Source organism: Agelaius phoeniceus, chromosome 2, assembly GCF_051311805.1.
Source record: "Agelaius phoeniceus isolate bAgePho1 chromosome 2, bAgePho1.hap1, whole genome shotgun sequence".
NCBI classification, from domain to species: domain Eukaryota; kingdom Metazoa; phylum Chordata; class Aves; order Passeriformes; family Icteridae; genus Agelaius; species Agelaius phoeniceus.
The window spans coordinates 4037903-4060042 of NC_135266.1; the positions used below are offsets into that span (position 1 = coordinate 4037903).

General features: G+C 49.1%; 1 protein-coding gene across 4 annotated transcripts in view; it reads right to left on the reverse strand.

Annotated features, from left to right (window-relative positions):
• Positions 1-22140, reverse strand: part of DSCAM (DS cell adhesion molecule) — a 471885-nt gene that overhangs the window by 101270 nt on the left and 348475 nt on the right. For 3 of the 4 annotated variants that reach the window (XM_077170965.1, XM_077170975.1, XM_077170984.1), the window contains exons 12-15: positions 21340-21536; positions 18712-18808; positions 17237-17365; positions 1647-1814 (exon numbers count right to left, since the gene is read on the reverse strand). In XM_077170965.1, the coding sequence (XP_077027080.1) occupies positions 1647-1814; positions 17237-17365; positions 18712-18808; positions 21340-21536 (591 nt within the window). Of the gene's footprint in view, positions 1-1646; positions 1815-17236; positions 17366-18711; positions 18809-21339; positions 21537-22140 lie in introns of those variants that run through there. The other variant, XM_077170994.1, reaches the window with a different exon arrangement.

Sequence of the window (22140 nt, forward strand, 5' to 3'; positions counted from 1 at the left end):
GTACCTACACTTTGTGCATCCCCTGAAATAAAAACCCAGGAGAAAAACATCACAAACTCTGCCTAAGCCTGACCTCCTCCCTCCCAGTCCTTCCCTAGGTAGATCAGTGACTTTTGAATACAGTTCCACACTGCTGGTCTTTTTCTACCAACCAACAGCTCCTCAAAAAGACAGCCACAAAAGGATCATTTATTCTGAAGCCTGGTTACAAAGAACTGAATAAAATGTGATGTTAAGGTTCCACCCTGCTCATGGGGAAGCTGTTTTTTTATTCCAAGGGCAGCTGCTGATCCTGACAACTTAATTACCAGTCAGGAAAAACTTGGCAAGTAAAAACCATTCCAAGCATGGGTGAATAAGAGAGCAGATCCAAGAGCCAGCCCTCTATTTTGCACAGGGAAGGATGGGCATTTTGGGGTTATAGATGACTCTGGCTGGAAGAATGGATAGTGTCTTTTCTCTAGTGATTTCACATTTTCTTTGCACAAAGGAAGAGAAAATTTCTGATCAAAAAATAAGTCTTTTTCAAAAAAACTATTCACTGTTAAATCTGTTCACTGCATGCTTTTCTTCTGCTGGAATGATAAAAGAAATGCAACTTATGTTGTCTCCAGCTTATTCTACTTTCCACTGTGAGCCCTTGTGTGCTGTTCCTACTCACAAAGTCCCTCAGAACCAAAACCATGTTGTCCTGTGGGCAAGGACTCTGTTTTCATTGTAGGAAATTCCCAGAGAAATTAAGTGGGAATTACACAGTTGTGTTCATAGGAGGTGAACTAAAAATCAGTCTCTGGGTGGTCAAATCCAAGACCAACATAAATCTTGAAAGAGAAAGGGAATTTCCACTGCTGGGACACTGTCACCACACGTTGTCATCTCTAAATCCCCAAAGAAGCAAGCAGTGCTGACTTAGCATAAGGTAAAGGAAGGCAGAAATTCGTTGTACACGAGAGTGGCTCCAACCAGCAAAGGGAAAATGCCCACACAGTACTCCTGGTGCTGATGCAGGAGAATAAAAGGTTAAAGGTAAAAACAAAGATCAGACTTGATGACCTTGGAGGTCTTTTCCAACTTAAATGGTTCTGTGATTCTGTAATACAACAGAACAAAGATCAGGGGGATGACACTAACAAGTGACAGCCAAGAGACTTAAATAGAGACCAGAAAAATAAATGGTGGGAAGGTTGAGCGAGGTAATATTCATATGAAGGTTGGATTGAGTGAGGGAATATTCAAATGAAGAGTTGATTCATGTGGATCAACATTCTCAAAAGGGATAAATTTAAATGAGTTACCTACATTAATATCTAAACATATAATGAAAGCCACAATACCCACGGGGGAGGCACCACCACTAAACCCAGGATGTTGCTGGTTGAGTTGCCTCACTGTAGATACAGGTATGTTATTCCCAACACCACAAGCTGAAAATTTGGAGCACAATGTCTTCTTTGACCACTAGATGCCACTGAACAGCTTTAATTACAGCCCTGCACAATGAAGTTGCAAAACTCACGATGTTCCCTGGGAATAACTCAGTATTTTGATACAGCTGCAGCCATATAAACAGCATTTCATGCAATGATTCCTGACATCAAAGAGAGATGATTCCCACAGGATTTAGAGGTTGCAAAGCCAGGTCATACCTGCTTCATCAGTGGTGATGGTGAGCTCGTTGCTGGCCTCGCTCTTGCCGATGCGGTTCTTGGCGTACATGCGGATGTTGTAGGTGGAGGACGGGTGCAGGTCGATGATGGTGGCTTGGTTTAGCTGAGGGGAAACATCTCTGGTTCTCTGGACAGAATCCCAAGAGTCTGTTTGATAAGAAATATCAATAGAAACAGACAAATAAATGGTGGTGTTAATGTGGGTAATAAACTGTTTCATGCCACTGCTGTGTTAATCCAGAACACGCATTTTGCTCCAAGCAAATTCAGTGATCCCTCCCCTTCCTTGACATTCCCAACATTGCCAGCAGCATTCCCAACTGCTCCAAGAGTGCTGCTGAGAACAACTGGATCTTAGCTCTGGGGTCATCAGCAAATCCACAGAAATAGCTCCTCTTTGAGGAGGTGCTGAGAGCAGAAAAGATTCCCCAGTTTTTTAGGCATTGGAACGACTGCTCAAAAATGTGAGTTGCTGCCCCAAAGGGATCTTCACTCAGTGAGAATGTTGGTTGTGTTAAAAAAAAAAAGGAAGTGGAGTTAATGAACAGGAATAGCCCATGGGAGACCTCACTGCTCTCCACAGCTCCCTGACAGGAGGTGCAGCCAGGTGGGGACTGGGCTGTTTTCCTCAGCAACAAATGACAGCATGAGGGAACACAGCCTCAGCCTGGGCCAGGGGATGGTCAGCTTGGATATCAGCAGGAATTTCTTCATGGAAAAGGTAGTTAAACATTGGAAGCAGCTGCCCAAGGTAGTGGTAGAGCCCCCATCCCAGGAGGTATCCAAGAAAGGCCTGGGCATAGCACTCAGTGCTCTGGGCTGGGTGACAAGATGGGCATTGGGCACAGTTTGGACTTGATGTGCTGGGAGACCTTTTCTACCATCACGGATTCTGTAATTCTCTGAAAGTTATCCCAGAAAAAAAAAAAATCAGTCCTGGAGAAACACCCTGCAAAATGGAAATGCCAAGACCAAACTCCTGCCACAGCTACTCAGCACTGACCCTGGGGGAAACAGCCTGACTGAAACACAAAGTCAGCCAGACTTCACCCCTATGACCCCAAACCTTAGCATCAAGTCCTAGGAAACATTCATCTAACTCAGGGCAAGCCTGAAATCTCCTTCCAAGAGCCTTTGGAGTTTTGTTAATTAATCCAAGTTCTACTCCCCTGTTGGTTACTTGTGTTCCATATATGGTATTTTCTCTAGAATGTTCCACCCCCAAGACTATATATTGTTACCACTCCCATGTTTCTGGTTTTTGGATCTTGTCCCTATGCTGTGTTGGGTTCCTGGGCTTTACTTTTCATATGGTTGTTTCAAATACAACCCTGATTAGGAGGCAAATGAGACCATGGGAAAGCAACAGACAGATTTTATTCAACAACACAGATTTTATTTCTCAAGAATGTGAGAAAGGAGAGAGAAAGAAAGAGGAAACACCTGTCAGAGAGAGAGACACACACACAGAGCAGGAGATAATCAGCTGGAACCACATGAGCTGTAAGGTCCCTGCCAGCCCCAAGCGCTGTGTCGTGTAGGAGTTGTACAGACTCCAGAAGTGACCCCACAGCTGCTCTCTGCTGAGCAGCCCTGGGCAGGGACAGGGGAGCAGAGGGGCCAAGGCTTCAGCCACAGGCTCAGCAGCAAGATCCTTCTGCTGGATGTTCTGTGTGCAAACTGTTATGAGCAAAAAAAGGTTACCCTTTTTTTTAAAAAGTTGCAGAGTGAACAGGTTGGACCAGTTGCTGCCAGGGTGGAGCTCTAACGGTTTGTTATTGTAATCACTGGTGGTTTTCGTTAACTACCTGTCCTTGAAGGTTAAGAATTCCTCCTTTGTCAGCACCACCCTGCCTGCTGCCAAGGATGACCCTTCTCAGACAGTGAAAGGAGGGGACATTGGAGGGTATGCAAAATAACTTTGGAGCCAGCATGCCATGGGAAAGCCAGCCCACCAAACTTACCAAAAAACCCCCAAAACAACGAGCCAACACGGAATTAAGAGATCAAAGTGATGTCTGGACGTGAGGAACAAAGTACAGAGTCTGCAGAGACGCTGAGACCCTTTGTTACCCCTCACTCTAAGCAAAGACCTCAGCTGGAGCCAGGACCTGGGGACGGCAAACACAAAGGTGATAACACAGGGTACACCCCCTCTCCTCTTGTGAGGATGGGACCCCCAGCTCTGCCCTTCAGGGGACAAAGCTGCACATTCCTCCTCTGCTGAGCCATTCCTGTGAGCAATGACGGTGAGACTGTGGACCCATCGAGCATCCCAACCTTGAGCTCAAAGCTTTTAATATAGGCATTAAAAAGGAGAAAAGATCTCCTGCCCTGCTGCTCCCTGGTGGCAGCAGAGGCAGCGCCTGCCCTTCCCAGTGCCTCTCCTGCCCCACAGAGCCTCACAAAGGCTGAGCTGGCAGCTGCTGCCCCGACCAGAGCTGATGAGAAGGAAGAGCTGCCCAAGACTCTCGCTCTGGAGGAGGTAAAGGCAGCAGCTCCTCTCTTCAGGGAGGAACTGCCATCACCAGGGACACAGAGCTCATCCAGTGTCCCCTCCGACACCCGGACCAGTAGCCAGGCTTCACTGTGCCAGGATCAGAACATCACTGAGGAGATCCTGATCCAGGAGCTGACAAACATCTACAAACTGATGGAGAAGCTGGAGGGAGAGTATGCCCTCCAACAACAGATGGGTGTACAAGAAACCCAGCGCAGCTCTCCCAGCCCCATTGGCATGGAGGTGGCAACAGAGGCAGTGCCTGCCCTGCCCGGTGCCTCCTCTGTCACAGGCAGTCCTTCAGAGTCTAAGCCAGCAGCTGCTGCCCCAGCTGGATGTGAGGAGAAGGAAGAGCTGCCCAAGCCTCTCACTCCTGAGGAGGGAAAGGCACAGCTCCTGACTGCTCACATGCTGCTCCTGTTGGGACAGCTTTCGGTCACTAATAGCTGGCCACTGGCACAGCTCTTGGGCTCTGGCAGCTAGTCCTTGTGACAGCTCCTTGTCACTGCTCTCTCTTACTTGGGACAATTCTGATTCTCTGCTGTCTTTCCATTGGGACATGTGAGAGCACACATCTTATTCCCATGGTGAGAGTTCTTCATTCCTCTCACCTTTTCCTCTGGGAAAGCTCTGGGACACTGTCCCATCGAGAGATGGGGGAGTGCACATCACACAGTGAGAGGTCTTGGTATCTCTCACCTTCCCTCTGATCTGGCTCTTGCATATTGTCCCACTGGAAATCCCCAGAGACACTCACATCTCTCTGTAAGCACAGCTCATGGGATCTCTCGTCTTCTTCCCATCCCAAGTCCTGCTGCTCACTCCCATCTATTCCCACTGGGATATCTCTTGGGCTGTGACACATTGTTCCCACTTGCACACCTCTTGGTATAGCTCACCGTCTTCCTCCCACTGGTACAGCTCCTGGACTGTGACAGTTTCTCTCCATTCATAGAGCTCCTCATGTGTCTCATTGCTCTACTGGGAAACCTCTTGAACTCGCACACATACCTGGCATTGGTACAGCTTTCGGCTCCTCCTGGCTCCCCGACGGGAAACTTCTTGGTCTATCAGTACTTGTAGTTGGTTCCTGTCTCTCCCTGGCACATCTTCCTGCTGGGAAAGCTCCTTGTCACTGTCACCTTCCAACCGGGAAAACTTGCGCTCCGTGTTGGCAAAGGCCCCTCTCCTCCTCCTCAGTCTGTGACAGTGGCAGGACTGACCTGCCCACTGCCCCCGACCACTGCCTGCTGTGGGCTTCCAGCCAGCTGGGTAAGGGGCTGGGGACTGGGAGTTGGAGTTGGCTTTGTCCTCGTCGTTATCTTTTGCTATCGGCCTCGTCCTCGTCTGTTGCTATCATCGTTTATTGCTATTGGCATCCAGTGCAGACACAGGGAGCTGCTTCCTGCACAGAGAGCGGCTCTCCTGCGACTGGGCTCTGCGCCCCTTAAAGAGCTGGTGAATTCTGCTCCTGCCGGCTTTGTCCCAGCTGGGACATGAGGAGGGCACGGGAAGGACTCGAGTTTCCCGGCAAAGGCTCGAGTTTCTCGTCCCCTTCCACACACCCCTGCCGGTTCCCGGTGTTCTGGCGCTGCCACCCGGTGGCCATCGCTGGTACCGCACCAGCCCCGCGCCCGGCCGGAACCCCCGCGGATCCCGGCAAAGATTTTGGGAACCCCCAATTCTACGAAAGCATCGGGGACCCGGGTGTGGCCCCCTCACACCAGAGCATAAGAAAGTGCAATTAAACAGTGCTGTTTAAAGTTTGTCCCTAAGACTGCCCTAATGACTTAAAAAATTGAAAAGGATGGCGAGAGAGGCACAAATGAGGGCCCCAAATCCCCGTTCCTGTCTCCGGAGCTCTTTGCACAGCTCCGATGGGAAGGTCTGCAGGCTGCACAGGACTGGTTTCCATGAAGGGCCAGGTCTGAGTGCCACAGGTACATGTCTGTACAGACAGGTGATGTCTCTAAGTACCAAAACATCCTGAAACACCAAGTACCTGATCACACAGGTATTCATAATCACACAGAATCACAGAATAAACACATCCAGAGATGGTGATTCTACCACCTCCCTGGGAAGAGCATTCCAGTACTTTATTATTCTTTCAGTGAAAAATTTCTTCCTAATGTCCAATCTCTACCTTCCCTGACGTAGCTGGAGGCTGTGTCCTCTGGTTCTGTCAGTGCTGCCTGGTGGAAGAGACCAACCCCACCTGTCTGCAGCCTCCCTTCAGGAAGGTGTAGAGAGCAATAAGGTCACCTCTAAGTCTCCTCCAGGCTAAACAACCCCAGCTCCTTCAAACGTTCCTCACAGGGCTTGTGTTCCAAGCCCCTCACCAGCCTTGTTGCCTCCTCTGGATGTGCTCAAGCATCTCCACATCCTTCCTGAAGTGAGGGGCCCAGAACTGGGCACAGCACTCAAGGTACAGCCTCACCAGTGCCCAGTGCAGGGGAAGGATGAGCTCCCTGCTCCTGCTGGCCACACAATTCCCATGCAGGCCAGGATGCCATTGGCCTTCTTGGCCACCAAGGCTCACTGCCAGCTCATATTCAGCCGGCTGTTGACCAGCATCCCCAGGTCCGTTTCCACTTGAATACTGTCCAGCCACACTGTCCCCAGCTTGTAATGTTGTAGGGGATTTTTGTGGCCGACATGTAGAACTCAGCACTTAGACTTATTAAATGCTGAGAGTTTTTTGCAGACTGAGGAGTTCTTGCAAGACCATGGCCATATTCAGCCGATGCGCAATCCAGCCTGCTTGTAGTAATGGACAATGGACACGTTCACAAACGCTGCAGTGCCTCTCTGAGTGTGTGCTCAGAGTCACCCTGGCTTGCTCTGGCACTGCAGGCAGTGTGGGACACTCTGCTGTTCCTCGGGGGGTCGGGAGAGTGGCTAAGGCTGTCACCTTTTACATGAGCCATTAGTACGATGTCGGTGGAAAAAGGAGAGGGGACTCCAGTTGGGGGTAAAGTCCAGGTTTATTCTGGAGCTCTGAAGTGATTCCTCACCCAGGCAGACCAGCCAGCTGGAGACAACCCAGAATGACGTCTGCAGGGTTTTATAAAGCGGGGGGGGTAAACCAGGGAGGGGTTTGCCTGCCTGCCAATGGGGACACAGGAGGAAGTGGGGATCAGGGAAATGGGCAGGTAGGGGACCAATAAGGGCCACCCAAGGGAGGGGCCCCGGTGCCTAAACCTATCACTCAATGCCCTCGGTAGAAGTTTCTAGAGGGACGGGATGGGCTGTCTAGTGAAGGACAGGACACCGGGGAGGGGTTAAGGGAAGGGTTCAGCCACTTTTGGGGAACAGGGGGAGGGGGTAGGGAGATTGACATTAAAAGGACAGGAGGAGGCAGCAGGGGCAGAACCATTCTAACAGGGGGGAACTGGGGTAAACCAGTTGCATTAAGTTGTACTTAATGCAACTAAAACATATAATAACACAACACAACACACAAACAATGAATAATGGACATATTCAGAAATGGGGTCGATATATCCCTGAAAAAGATACAAGAAGAAGAGTCATCAGGACTCAGCAAGTTTTTTAGCAAGCTTGGGAAAGTGAGAAAAAAGTGAGCCATGGGTGGGCCAGACGACCACAGCAAGATGCGTGAAAAATTTGGTGATCCTATCAGCATTCTATTTTAGACGTGTGAACAGCGAGGATTAACCAATCATGTATTAGCTAGAGACGTGTGGACAGTGGAGATTTCTTATAAATATAGTCTTTTTAGGGATAATAAATTTGGGCTTCACTGGATCATACTGGTTATGGTGTGATGTCCCTAAACCTCCGCACCCCGCATTTAAACTTCATGCTGTTGGACTCTGCCCATACATCCACCAGATCTAAGTCTCTCTGCAGAGCCCTCCTTCCTTCCAATAGATCAACACGAGCTCCCAGCTTAGTGTCATCTGCAAATTTACTAATGAAGGACTCCATGCCCTCATCCATGTCCTCTATAAAAACATTAACTAGAACTGGTCCCAGTACAGACCCACGAGGAACACCACTGGTGACTGGCTGCCAGCACCGTTCACCATCACTCCTTGGGCCATCCATCCAGCCATTCCTATTACTATTCTCGTTATATGTATTTTTAAATCATTCTTGTTCTCTCTGTCTTCTTAGTCTTCATCTTTGTGGTCTTCATCTGCTTTGTCATCGTCCTCATTGTCTTCATCCTCTTTGTCTTGGGGTGGATTATGCTGAGAGTCCGTTCCAGGAGCCTCTGCTTTGTGCCCAAGAAATGGCTGCTGCACCTTCCAGGCCCGGGGCCGGGTGTGTGTGGGGCGGGGAAGGGGGGAGCTTTGGGCTCTTTGCCCGGCCATTTCCCAAGCCTCACTGCCCAGCTGTTCCTGGCTCTGCACGATTCTGTTTTGCTGGGCTTGCTTGGCTTTGCTGGCCCATGCCAAAGCTTTTCCCTTCCCTGCCTTGGAGGAGCTGCAGCAGCAATCTTTCAGCCCCTCCAGCCGAACCCAACAGCTGCTGCTCCCACACCAGAGCAGCAGCACCGGCGGCAGCGGGGCCGTCCCGTTCCAGCCCCAAGCATCAAGGAGCCGAGGCAGGCAGAGAAAGCACAGCCAGAGACTCCGGCCCAGCTGCTTCCTCTGCTGTGAAAAATGTGTATTATATGATGGGCTTTTCGCAAATATTAAAATGAGTATTATATGTGTTTTGTTAGAAAGTGATGCTGTATTAATCCTTTCAAGTAGTGTTTTAAATACAGTTTTGTGGCAACATTTGTCTTCACAGAGAAAAGCAAGGCACAACTTCCCAAGGATATTGTCTGGGAATCGCAGCAAGGAACCTCAGAGAAAGAAGAAACAATCCTTATCTTATTTGCTGTGTTTGTGCCAAAGTAGAATGCAATATGGAGATTGTTTACCCAGTGATGGTGTTTTGTTTCCTTGGCTCATCAGGGCCAAGCATGTGTGTAGACTGTCGGTCAGCAGACATTCACAAGATTCTGTTCAGTGGAGTTGAGTGCTTGTGCAGTTTCAGTTTAGATGTAATGTAATATCGTATAATATATTATTGAATAATATAGTATAATACAGTAATTAATTAGCCTTCTATCAATGGAATCAGATGCATCATTTCTCCCAGACGTTGGGGTTGTCTGTGAATCCAATATGGTTTTAAGCTACAACATAATATTAAAATAGAAACTCTGCGATGTAAGATACTTTTCTAACTAGCTCAAGGGATAGATAAGATAATCAAGAAATTCTTCGCACAGAGATAACAACAACAAGACACCAAAATCTCAAGCTAAGAATTACTGCCTCCTTATTGAGAAGAACCAGACTTTGAGGGACCAAGATGAATGATTTACAAGATGAGGGGGGAAGCTGACAATAACCAGAAAACATGCTTTGAGAAGAATTTTTGAAAAAAACCCATTGTTTGAAAAGAATTTTTGAATCATGTATGAAGTATGAATATGCAACAGGGTATTGCTTTTAAGAGTTAATCCTTTGTTAGCGACCCATGCTTCTTTGAGGAAAGCATCGGAACATTCATAATTCTTTGTTTTTTTATTATCCTTTATTGTCCTAACTCTGATTGTCCTAATTCCTATTGCTCTAATTTGTCTTACTATTTTTATAACTATTTTATTACTATTAATAACAGAAAACCTTTTAAACGGTTTTCACATCTGCTGTAGAGAGGAACTCAATGCCAGAGAGACAGCAGTGTTTTTTTCCTCATCTCCTTCATCTTCTGTCTTCTTTTTTCTTGTAAATCTTCTTCCTTGTCTGTTTTACTCCTCTGGCTGCGGCCTCATGCAGGGACAGCGGAACAGCCCCGGCAGTGCCCGCCTGAAGCGGGAGGGACGCTGCCTGAGAGGAGCCGGCTGCCCGTGGTGAGCCTGGTCACCCAGCCAGGGGGGCCAGGGCCTGGGGGGGCTGTGTGGGGCAGGCGTCCAGCTCTCCCTCCCTGCCTCTGGCTTCTGGGAGGGAAGAGAAGCCACACGTCCCACAGGGGCTTGGCGTTTCAGGGGCATGAGCAAGGCACGGAGCGGCCCCGGGCTGTGCGGCTCCGGTGCCTCCTGCTCAACCCAGGCCTCACGAGGGATGGGCACTGCTGCAAAAACTCTCCACTTTTGTTCTCTGTCTTCTTCTGGGAGCAGCTCTAGGATGCTCACCTCATCCCACTCTTCTTGCTCCTCCGGGAAGAAGGAGGGCTTAGTCCAGACGCCATGGTCACTCTCATCTTCACAGTTCTCCTGCATGAGCTCCTCACAGCTGTCATCTTCTGAACTGGAGAGTCCTGAGGGTCTGCTGCCACTCCCTCTCGACATGTCTTGGCCAATGCAGGCTTCCCTTTGGGAAGGGTCTTGGCCAATGGATTCTCCTCCGTCAGAATGTTCTGACCAGCTGCTGACATCTCCTCCAATCAGCCCTTGCCCCGTGTACTCTTCCCAGTCTGAGAGGTTTTGGGAGCCACTGACTTCCCCCTGGGACAGTTCTTGCTCAGGGAAGTATTTTTCCCAGTCAGAGTGCTCATGGGGACTTGTGTCTTCTCCCTGGGACACATCTTCCTCTGTGTGCTCTTCCCAGTCAGAGAGCTCTTCCTGGGACAGCTCCTGCTCAGGGCACTCTTCCCCCTGGGACACTTCTTGGGAGTCGCTCATTTCTCCATGGGACACCTCTGCCTCTTCCTTATTTTCCCACTGGGAAAGCTCTGGCTCGATGTCATCTTCCCACTCTTTGTCCTCCCCAGCCAAGGTGCCCTCCTGGCTCTCTTGCACTGCCCACACTGCTGCTGATGCTGCCCCCTCCTGCTGCTGCTTGCTGGGGGCCTGGGCTCTCAGCTGAGCAGGCCAGGGGCTGGGGGGGCTGTGTGGGGCAGGCACTGGCCCTTGGCTGCATGGCTCCTGTGCCGGGCACTCAACAGAAGCCTCACAAGGGGCAAGCTCTGGGATCCCCTCTGCCGAAGAAATCCTCCCGGTGTGTCCTGTGACAGACACCTGGGACAGCTCTGGATCTCTCACCAGGAAAGGCTCCAGTTCATCCAAGAATTGCCACCATTTCATTTCCTCATCACAGTCATGCATCCTCTCCCCCACTGCCTGCACTGACCCCACTGCTGCCTCCTCCTGCTGCTCCCTGGGGGCCTGGAAGCCCAGCTGGCCAGGCCAGGGGCTGGGGGGGCTGTGCAGGGCAGGCACTGAGCTCTCTTCCCTTTTGGCTGTGACTACTGATTCTACTTCTACAGCCAACCACTGCTGAAGGGCATAGGCTTCTTTCTGCTGCTGCTTCAGTGCCTGGATCTCCTGCAGCACCTGGCTCAGGACCTCCCTGTTGATGTTCTGGTCCGTGGGACTCTGTGGGGCAGGAGAGGTGCTCTGCAGGGCAGCCACTGAGCTCTCTTCCCTTTTGGCTGTGGCTACTGATTCTTTTACAGCCAACCCCTGTTGAAGGTCAGCCATCTGCTGCTTCAGTGCCTGGACCTCCTGCAGCACCTGGCTCAGGATCTCCCTGCTGATGTTCTGGTCCGTGGGACTCTGTGGGGCAGGAGAGGTGCTGGGCAGGGCATGCGCTGCCTCTGCTGCCACTGCTGTGCCCAAAGGGCTGGGAGAGCTGGGCTGTGTTTCTTCTAGAGCCATCTGTTGTTGTAGGGCATACTCTCCGTCCAGCTTCTGCCTCAGTATGAAGAACACCATCAGTCCCTGGAACAGGATCTCCTCAGTGATGTTCTGATCCTGACATAGGGAAGCCTGGCTGCTGGTCAGTCCCTGGAACAGGATCTCCTCAGTGATGTTCTGATCCTGACATAGGGAAGCCTGGCTGCTGGTCAGTCCCTGGAACAGGATCTCCTCAGTGATGTTCTGATCCTGACATAGGGAAGCCTGGCTGCTGGTCAGGGTGTCAGAGGGGACACTGGGTGGGGTCTGTGTCCCTGGTGATGACAGCTCCTCACTGAAGAGAGGAGGAGTTGCTGCCTTTGCCTCCTCAGGAGTGAGAGGCTTGGGCAGCTCTTCCTTTTCATTTGCTCCATCTGGGGCAGCAGCTGCTGGCTCAGCCTCCATGGGACTCTGTGGGGCAGGAGAGGCGCTGGGCAGGGCAGGCACTGCCTCTGCTGCCACCGGTGTGCCCTCAGGGCTGGGAGAGCTGGGCTGGGTTTCTTCTACATCCAGCTGTTGTTGAAGGGCATACTCTTCTTCCAGCTTCTCCATCAATTCGTAGATGTCTGTCAGTCCCTGGATCAGGATCTCTTTGGTGATCTCATCCTGACATAGTGAAGCCTGGCTACTGGTCCGAGTGTCAGAAGGGACACTGGGTGAGCTCTGTGTCCCTGGTGATGGCAGTTCTGCAATGAAAAGAGATGTAGCTGCTCCCTTTCCCTCCTCAGGAGTGAGAGGCTTGGGCAGCTCTTCCTTCTCCTCACATCCAGCTGGGGCAACAGCTGCTGGCTTAGACTCTGAAGGACTGCCTGTGACAGAGGAGGCACCGGGCAGGGCAGGCACTGCCTCTGTTGCCACCTCCATGCCAATGGGGCTGGGAGAGCTGCGCTGGGTTTCTTGTACACCCATCTGTTGTTGGAGGGCATACTCTCCCTCCAGCTTCTCCATCAGTTTGTAGATGTTTGTCAGCTCCTGGATCAGGATCTCCTCAGTGATGTTCTGATCCTGGCACAGTGAAGCCTGGCTACTGGTCCGGGTGTCGGAGGGGACACTGGATGAGCTCTGTGTCCCTGGTGATGGCAGTTCCTCCCTGAAGAGAGGAGCTGCTGCCTTTACCTCCTCCAGAGCGAGAGTCTTGGGCAGCTCTTCCTTCTCATCAGCTCTGGTCGGGGCAGCAGCTGCCAGCTCAGCCTCTGTGAGGCTCTGTGGGGCAGGAGAGGCGCTGGGCAGGGCAGGCACTGCCTCTGCTGCCAGCGCTGTGCCCACGGGGCTGGGAGAGCTGGGTCCTACATGGTGACAGGGCTGGGGCTCCTTCTCACTCAATGGTCGCAAGGCTCTGTCCCAGATCTTAGAGCTGATGTCCTTTCTCCATTGGCAAAGCTCCTGACTGCTCACATGCTGCTCCTGTTGGGACAGCTTTTGGTCACTAATAGCTGGCCACTGGCACAGCTCTTGGGCTCTGGCAGCTAGTCCTTGTGACAGCTCCTTGTCACTGCTCTCTCTTACTTGGGACAATTCTGATTCTCTGCTGTCTTTCCACTGGGACATGTGAGAGCACACATCTTGTTCCCATGGTGAGAGTTCTTCATTCCTCACACCTTTTCCTCTGGGAGAGCTCTGGGACACTGTCCCATCGAGAGATGGGGGAGTGCACATCACACAGTGAGAGGTCTCGGTATCTCTCACCTTCCCTCTGATCTGGCTCTTGCATATTGTCCCACTGGAAATCCCCTGAGACACTCACATCTCTCTGTAAGCACAGGTCATGGGATCTCTCGTCTTCTTCCCATCCCAACTCCTGCTGCTCACTCCCATCTATTTCCCACTGGGATATCTCTTGGGCTGTGACACATTGTTCCCACTTGCACACCTCTTGGTATAGCTCACCGTCTTCCTCCCACTGGTACAGCTCCTGGACTGTGACAGTTTCTCTCCGTTCATAGAGCTCTTCATGTGTCTCATTGCTCTACTGGGAAACCTCTTGAACTCGCACACATACCTGGCATTGGTACAGCTTTCGGCTCCTCCTGGCTCCCCAACGGGAAACTTCTCGGTTTGTCAGTACTTGCTGTCGGGCCCTCTGTGTCACTGTCACCTCTTCCCGCTGGGAAAGCTCCTTGTCACTGTCACCATCCAACCGGGAAAACTTGCGGTCCATGTCAGCAAAGGCCCCTCTCCTCCTCCTCCTCAGTCTGTGACAGTGGCAGGACTGACCTGCCCACTGCCCCCGACCACTGCCTGCTGTGGGCTTCCAGCCAGCTGAGCAAGGGGCTGGGGACCAGGAGTTGGAGTTGGCTTTGTCCTCGTCGTTATCTTTTGCTATCGGCCTCGTCCTTGTCTATTGCTATCAGCCTCTATCGCTATTGGCGTGCAGCGCAGACAGACACAAGGACCTGTTTCCTGCACAGAGAGCGGCTCTCCTGCGACTGGGCACCGCAGGAGACCTTAGACACCCTCAGCCAGGGCTGGGCTCCCTGATGTCACAAGGATCTCTGGCTACCACCACCACATCCCACATCACAAAGGGCCCCGACATTGTGGGCCACCCCAGCAATCCAACATCAGTGGAGCAGCCAGGAACTGGCTGGGAGCAGCCCCGCACTTGTAGCCTTGGGCCCCTGCTGTGCCCAGAGCCCTGAGAGGCTTTGGCCACGCTGCCACAGGACAGCCCCAGCCCCACAGTGCAGAGCCCTGGCTTTGCCGGCTGCGCTGCCCAGGGCACCAGGAATTGGCCGCACCGACGGGCCGGGCACTCGTGGGCAGCGGCTCCAGGAGCGGCGGGAGCCCGGGGAGCAGGGGTGTCCCTCAGGGCTCTGCCGGGCACCGGGGCTCGGCCCTGCCTTCAGCAGCCACAGCCAGGGGCACCGAGCGCGGCCTCGGCGATTTGCCGGGCACGGGAAGCCGAGCGGGGCAGGGGCAGCGCGCAAGGCCGGGGCCATGCACAGGCACCCGGCCGGGCTGGAGAAGCGGCACCACGAGAGCCTCCTGCGCTGCCACAAGGCCGGGGCCGGCTGCTGCAGCTGCCTCGGGCCGGTGCCTGAGGCCCCGACTCCTGCAGCTCTGCCCTGGCCTCTGCGGCGCCACGGGCACAGAGGCCGGGCCGGGGCTCGCTCCCTGCTGCCCGCAGGGCGCTGCCGAGGGCTCCCCGCCCGCCGGGGCCGGGGCCGGGCGCTGAGGGAGCGGCGCCGCCACTGCTGCCGCCCCGGTGAACTCGGCTCCTGCCGGCTTTGTCCCAGCTGGGACATGAGGAGGGCATGGGAAGGACTCGAGTTTCCCGGCAAAGGCTCGAGTTTCTCATCCCCTTCCTCACACGCCTGCCGGTTCCCGGTGTTCTGGCGCTGCCACCCGGTGGCCATCGCTGGTACCGCACCAGCCCCGCGCCCGGCCGGAACCCCCGCGGATCCCGGCAAAGATTTTGGGAACCCCCAACTCTGCGAAAGCATCGGGGACGCGGGTGTGGCCCCCTCACACCAGAGCATAAGAAAGTGCAATTAAACAGCGCTGTTTAAAGTTTGTCCCTAAGACTGCCCTAATGACTTAAAAAATTGGAAAGGATGGCGAGAGAGGCACAAATGAGGGCCCCAAATCCCCGTTCCTGGCTCCGGAGCTCTTTGCACAGCTCCGATGGGAAGGTCTGCAGGCTGCACAGGACTGGTTTCCATGAAGGGCCAGGTCTGAGTGCCACGGGTACATGTCTGTATAGACAGGTGATGTCTCTAAGTACCAAAACATCCTGAAACACCAAGTTCCTGGTATTCATAGTGCTCTGGGATGGCAGATGGACCTAGAGGACAGGAAACTCCATGCTCCTTCCATGGAGTAACTAATTCCATTGGGGTAATTAGTGTATCTTTTGTGTCTGATGGGGTAGACATCCGCAGTGCTGAGATAACTTTGGACTTGATGATCTTAAAGGTCTTTTCCAACCTAATTTATATGATTTTATGATGGGATATGTGAGGGCTGTATAAATACAGCCCATGCATTCTTTGTGGTAACCTGCCCCTTCTCTGAAACAGAAAAGTTTTCCTGCTTGAGAGCCTCGATTTTGCATCTGATCTAAATTCATTCCTGAGTTCTCTGGAAAGGCAGCAGAGGTGGAAAATTCTCACAAAACACAGTTGTGCAGTTTACAGTTTCAATTTGGTCTTGGTAGAGTGTTCCTTGAATATATAATCTAAATTTGGTTCTGCCCCTTTAATGCCTGGAAACTGAGAAGTTTTCTTAATTCTTCCTCTTAGTTCTAAATTGCCCCAACTACCCCATGTAAGTTCTCCATTAATGACCTTTAGTGATTCAATTAATGACAAAATTCGTATGCAAGAATTTTCAAAGACCTGATCTGAATTTCTCCAAACATTCAGCCTCAGACTTTAAAAACTGACATTTCTGTTGTTTGCAGTAAGAAGAAGATAATCTGCTCTTGTTAGGACATGACCTCCAGGATTTTTCTTCAGATACAGACAAATATTTTCTTTGACACCAATTCTGCTGCCCACTTCTTTTCCTTTTTTTAATTTTTTTAACCTTTATCAATATATTGAGTCCTGATATTTCCATTCAACCTGATGATGCTTTTGCTGTCTTGCTCTTGATTTATCATTCCATATTAGAGAGAAATCATTTTTCAATGCAAGTTCATGATGACCCCCACTTAATCTTTGGCTGCATTCTGCATTATCACTTGAAAACATCAAATTAAATCTAATAAGAATTTTTTAGAGCTCTGAAATCCCTTCTTGTCACTGCATCAATGAAGCACCTCAGTCATCCTAAATGGGGTTGTGCTGAGTTACACCATTCTTAAATATTTATTCTTGTATTTGAGAAATACAAGAGATGTTTTAGTGTGAGAAAGGAGTCGATCAGGCAAGAATGATTTTCAAAAGCTTTTCTGGAGCGGGTGGGTGGTTGGAAAGAAAGGAAAACAATCAAAAAGAAAAGAGAGCCCAGAAACTTTTAGGTGTGTGTATCCCTTGAAGGCATCCTTGCCCAATGCACATCTCCAAACCTGCAATCCCTGACTTCAGCCTCAGTGGAGAATTTCCACTCCTCATCTTTCAGGTACATTACCAATCTCTCCTGTACATTATTGATTTCATTTACAAAACCAGGGATAAAATGATGACTGATGATTCAACACTCTTGAAAACATTTTTTCTACTAATGAAAACATGACAAAATTTTTGCCTCAGTAAATATAGCATGAAGTGGTACAAGGGAAAAGTAGCAATTGCTAAATTTACCATCTTTACCACAAAACAAACAAAAAGGACGACAAATGAAGATAAATCTTCCCGTGGAAGATAAAACAAACCACGACAAAAAAATTCCATCAGGCAGTTTCAATTTATGAATTACCTTTTGCAGCACAGGCTTGGTGGGGAATGAGCAGCAAGGGGAATGACTGGGATTGTTCCCTACCTGACTTGTTCTTGCACTCGATGTCGTAGCCGGTGATGGGGCTGTTGCCATCAAAGCCCATGGTCCACCTGAGCGCGATGCTCCGAGCTCTCACCTCCCGGATCTCTATCTCAGGGGGGTCGGGGGGCTCTGGGCAAACACACACACACAGCTCTGCTCAGAACACACCTCGTCCTCTTAGCAGGGGCACAGCACCCAGCGTGGCACTGCCTCAGCCTTCCTGGCATTTCTCTGGGCGCTCACAGGGACCCTGATCCTGTTAATCACCTGCTGGAAGTATCAGCACTTTTCAGCTCGGTGTCACTGGTGTAATCTTGAATACTGGCTCCTCTTTAACCTTCTTGGTTGCATTTCCTAAAGTCACTCCAGCTTGGACTTTCATCCCAGGAAAGATATTTTACCTTGAACACCACATTTCCCTGATACTACTATCAGTGATTTTACTCAAAAATTGTAGAAATATGATTGTAGAAATGAGTACTAAACTCAAAAGTGCTAGATTTGGTGGAGAGAGAAAGTAAAATTTCTTTCTCATTGAGTGTGTTTAAAAGCCTTACTTCAATAACAGAATAATTCGATTAAATCCCTCTGAAAGCTCTTTCTGCCTATTTATGTTGTAAATACCCAGCACCCAGACCCATTCTAATGTCCCTTTAAATTGCCATGGCAGCTTAGATGAGCAGTGCTGGAACTGGGAACCTATCCCCAAACTCCACCTGAATTTTTCAACAGGGCTGCCTTAGGCATCCTCTGGAATCTGCTGCTACTTGGAATCAAGGGCAGGGAGAGAGAAATCTGCAAGTTGTAGGAATTTGTTGTGAGCAGGCTCAGAGGCACAGGAGGAACCAGCACCACATGGAGCAGTGGCCAGTGGCTGAGTCCTGCCTGTGCCCTGCATCTCAAATACTGTCACCTCTCCAGGACTTGCTGTTTCTGCCCTGTGGGAGGGGAACCCCAGCCCCAAGCAACACAAATTCCTAGAATTTGGATTGTGCAAACTGCTCACAATTTATTTTGATTGATTAAATTTGAAATACTTTGCTTCAAGTTCCACAGTAGGTTTAACATTTCTCTAGAGATGAAGTGAGATCACTTTTGCTTTATTTCAGACCTGGGTTTGAAGCACATTTGTTCTTTAAGATCAAATGCAATCTGCTCTCCCTCAATCCTCCATGTCCACAGTCCTTACTGAGGATATTAGTTTTAAGTATCTTTGGCAATTGTCAACTACTATATTTAAGAAAAAATTCTAATTAATTTGCATAGATCTAGAAGGACTCAAGCTTATCTTTTATTTTGATATAAACTGTGATGCTGGAAAATGAAAGACTGAGAACCTTAATGCAACTCCACATTTCTTTGAGAATAAGGAACACATTTGATTAAGAATCAGAACCTCCCTCCCCCCAGCAGATTTCTACACTTCTGTCCTACAACAGCTGTGGGGTGTTTCCCTTGTGTTGCCCTCTCCCTACCTTGCACAGTGAGCTGAATTATTCCACGATCCTCCCCATAAGAATTGATGGCATGGCAGGAAAAGAAGCCAGAATCTTCACGCACAGTTGGCAGAATCTGTAGGAGGTTGGAAAAGAGGTGATGGATTGAACAGCACACAGAGAAAATAAACCAACAGCTTGTCTGTGAGGCACAAGAAAAATCACTCAGACTGCTCTACTTGACAGCAATAAATAGATATGGCAGGTTACACACATACAATTGCATAGGAAAGCTTCCAAAATACTGAGATTATCAAAGCTAGCAGCACCTGGGCTGAGGACACAGGCTACCAGCTAAACACGTGTAGTCAGGAGCTGGAGCTCCACCTATTTCTGCAGCTTCTCCTTAGGAGCCTTGTTTCCAGTTCCTCACAAGTTTGCCAAGCATTTAACTGTTGGCTGAAATTTGCCATACAAAATGGTGCCTCCTGCTGCCTCCAAATTTTTCTGGCTATTTCTGAAAATAACTCAAGTGGCTGAAGTCTGTGTGGGGGGAAATAAAGGTACAAACACTGGTGGTGAACCCTGTAGTGTTTAGCATGGTGCGTCATAATAAAGTTTTGTGTGGTCTTTCTTTTCAATTTGTTGTTTAGCAGCAAGGAAATTTATATATAATATTTACAAACATGATTATAATGATATTTTTCTACAGGACCACTGCTTCATTCAAGCTATAAGAAAGAAAGAATTTTTTTTTAAACGAGCAGATATTTGAAATACCATTTCCTTCTCATTGTTCAGTGTGCTGCTCTGCAATTTATTTACTGTGCCTTGTTCAAACTGTGCCCTGAAAACAGACATTCATTTTCTCACAGCATTTTCCTCTGAATTCACCCATTGCAAAAACAGGAGTGAATTTATTTTCATCAGCCCTTACACCATGAAGAGCATTGCCACCATTTCATGTAGGGAATTAAGGAAGCAGATGTATGGTAACGTTTGTGGCTGCTTGACAAGTTGCCACATATTAGCTGAGCCATGGAAACTCCACGTGCTCTTTATTCCTCAGCAAAACCCAGGTGATGTGAGCACAACTCCCAGTCACCCCTGGTTAAGATAAATGAATTAATTTCCCACTTGCTGCAAGGAAATTGGAGAGTTATCATCTGAGATGTGGCAACGTGTCAAGCTGTGTTCACTTGCACGTGTGGCTGAGCTGAAAAACAAAAATTTCCAGAGCCCAATTTGAGACATGTAGAGCCTTCCTCCCCTTCCCTCACAGTCCTGAGCAATAAATAACCTTTCATGTGTTCATAACAGCTTCCACTGAGTTCAGCTGCAGCCAGGAGGGCTTAGTACTTCTGCAAATCAGACCCCAAGGGCTCAGGGCAAGTGCCCAGAAAACAACACACAATTATTGGCCATCTGTGAAAAGTTTGGTCTCAAAAATCAGCTTTGCACCATGCAGTGCTGTTCATTACTCAACCCTAATTCAGCCCCAGTGAAAATCCAAGTCCTGTCTCACTGAGGCAGGGATCCTGCAGAAAAAATAAAAGCTGAGTACACAGCTAAAGATTACATCATCATGCAAAAGCACTAAGCTCAAAGCTTCAGAGATAGCCTTAATCTGCCACTTTCTGCTTTTTGGGGTGTTTTATGTCTCAGAAGTGAAAGGTTTTGTGTGTAACACACATGGATGTAGAACAAAATTGCTGTACACAACTGCTTCAGAAAACTCTCCAAGCAGGACTTCAGCCTTCCAAATAGAAATATAGTTGTATATCCAGAGGTTATCTCATTAACATCAACAAGAATGATGGCAGAGAGGCTAGGGGTCAATCCTATAACTAAATATTATTTGTATCACAAAAGTACTAATAGGAACAAAGTCACACATAGAATTTATTTTCCTCATAGAAATCAGTGACAAAGGTTTCTCACAGAGAGCAAACCTAGAATTTTACTGGATATCATCCAACACAGATTTTGGCTGGTAAATAAAGAAATCTTTCATAAGAGTTACACTAACATTTAGACAATAACCAGACAGATAGAGAATTGGTTCCTTGGGCCTGATAAATACACTTTTAAAATGTGACTGAAAATGGATAATAATGAAGATTTTGGAGTGAAAAAAAAATAAGAATGATTCTTTTAGATTTCATAAAAGCACACATAAAATACCACTTTGAATCCTGACTTTATAAAGTGGTCTCACAAGCCCCACCAAGTGAAAGGAAGGGAGAAAAGCACTTTTAAAAGGCAGCATTTTTTCTCAAACCAGTTTAGAGATTTTGGTGAGGGTTAAGTGTGACACACATCAGAACTTGGGGCCAGGTATTTGCCAGAGTTTATCAGCAGTTTGGTCAAACTGATTCAGGGAAGGACAGGCTAAGGCATGAGCCACGCTGCTCCTGAGACAGAAAGGATGGAGGGTTGAGCCTGGCTCACTCTCTTGCTGCCTCTGGAGTATGGGAAGAGGGAATTTTCATTAGGGATGGATTGCAGAAGTTTCCTATCCCTCCTCTGGCTGCCAGCTCTCCCCACCATTCATGGAGTGAGTGTGGAGCCTCTGGTGTTGTCAGGCTGGCCCCACACCTGGATCAAAACCAAACCAAGCACACCTTGGCATATCTGGATGATTTGGGGGCCAGTTTGTTTTCTTACCTGCAGGGTAGAAATCACTTCATCCCCAACTTCCTTGGTGGAAACCAGGTAACGGGACATCTCGGGGTTAATGATCCGGTCTTCCTTCTCCCAGCGGACGATGATGGGTTTCTCTCCATGAGCTGTGCAGCTCATCTCCTTCTTCTGGCCTTGAGTTGCCAGGGTGGTGTTTGGGTAGGAGGTTATCATAGCTGGAACTAGAAACAGAGAGAACAAAACAAAAGGTTGTTCCTCAGTGAGCTGAAGGGTCTGATGATACAAGGTTGGCTTTTCAATCTGTGTCTCACTGAGCTTGTCCATATTGAACCAGGTCGAAGTAAATGTGAAAAAGTATTTTATTTTCATGCCTGTGTTAAGGGAACTGATGGGCCTTAAAGGGAACTTAGCAGAAAAAAGTTGGAAGTGGACAATAGAGGGTGTGAATCCCAAAGGAAGCCTGTCTTCATTTGTTCTGCTGCTCACAGGGCAACTTAATTCAGCATTCAATATTCAACATAATTCAATATTCAATATTCACAGCACATAAAGGGACTTTAACTAATAAGTGTTCAGATATGTGGACAATAAAGAACTGATAAAAATGTCTGCTTCTTTCTGATGAGCTGCTGTTCTACTTGCTGACTGTTATATGTTTTACCAGTATGTGTGACAGTAATGATCTATCAAAATGAGGGCTCAATTAAACCAGGAGCTGCACAAAATTAAAAGAAAGGCTCTGCACCAAGGAGCTTACAGACCATAGATGTGTTGAGTGCGTAGCTGAACTATGCTGAACTGAAAGTATAATTAAACTGACAATAA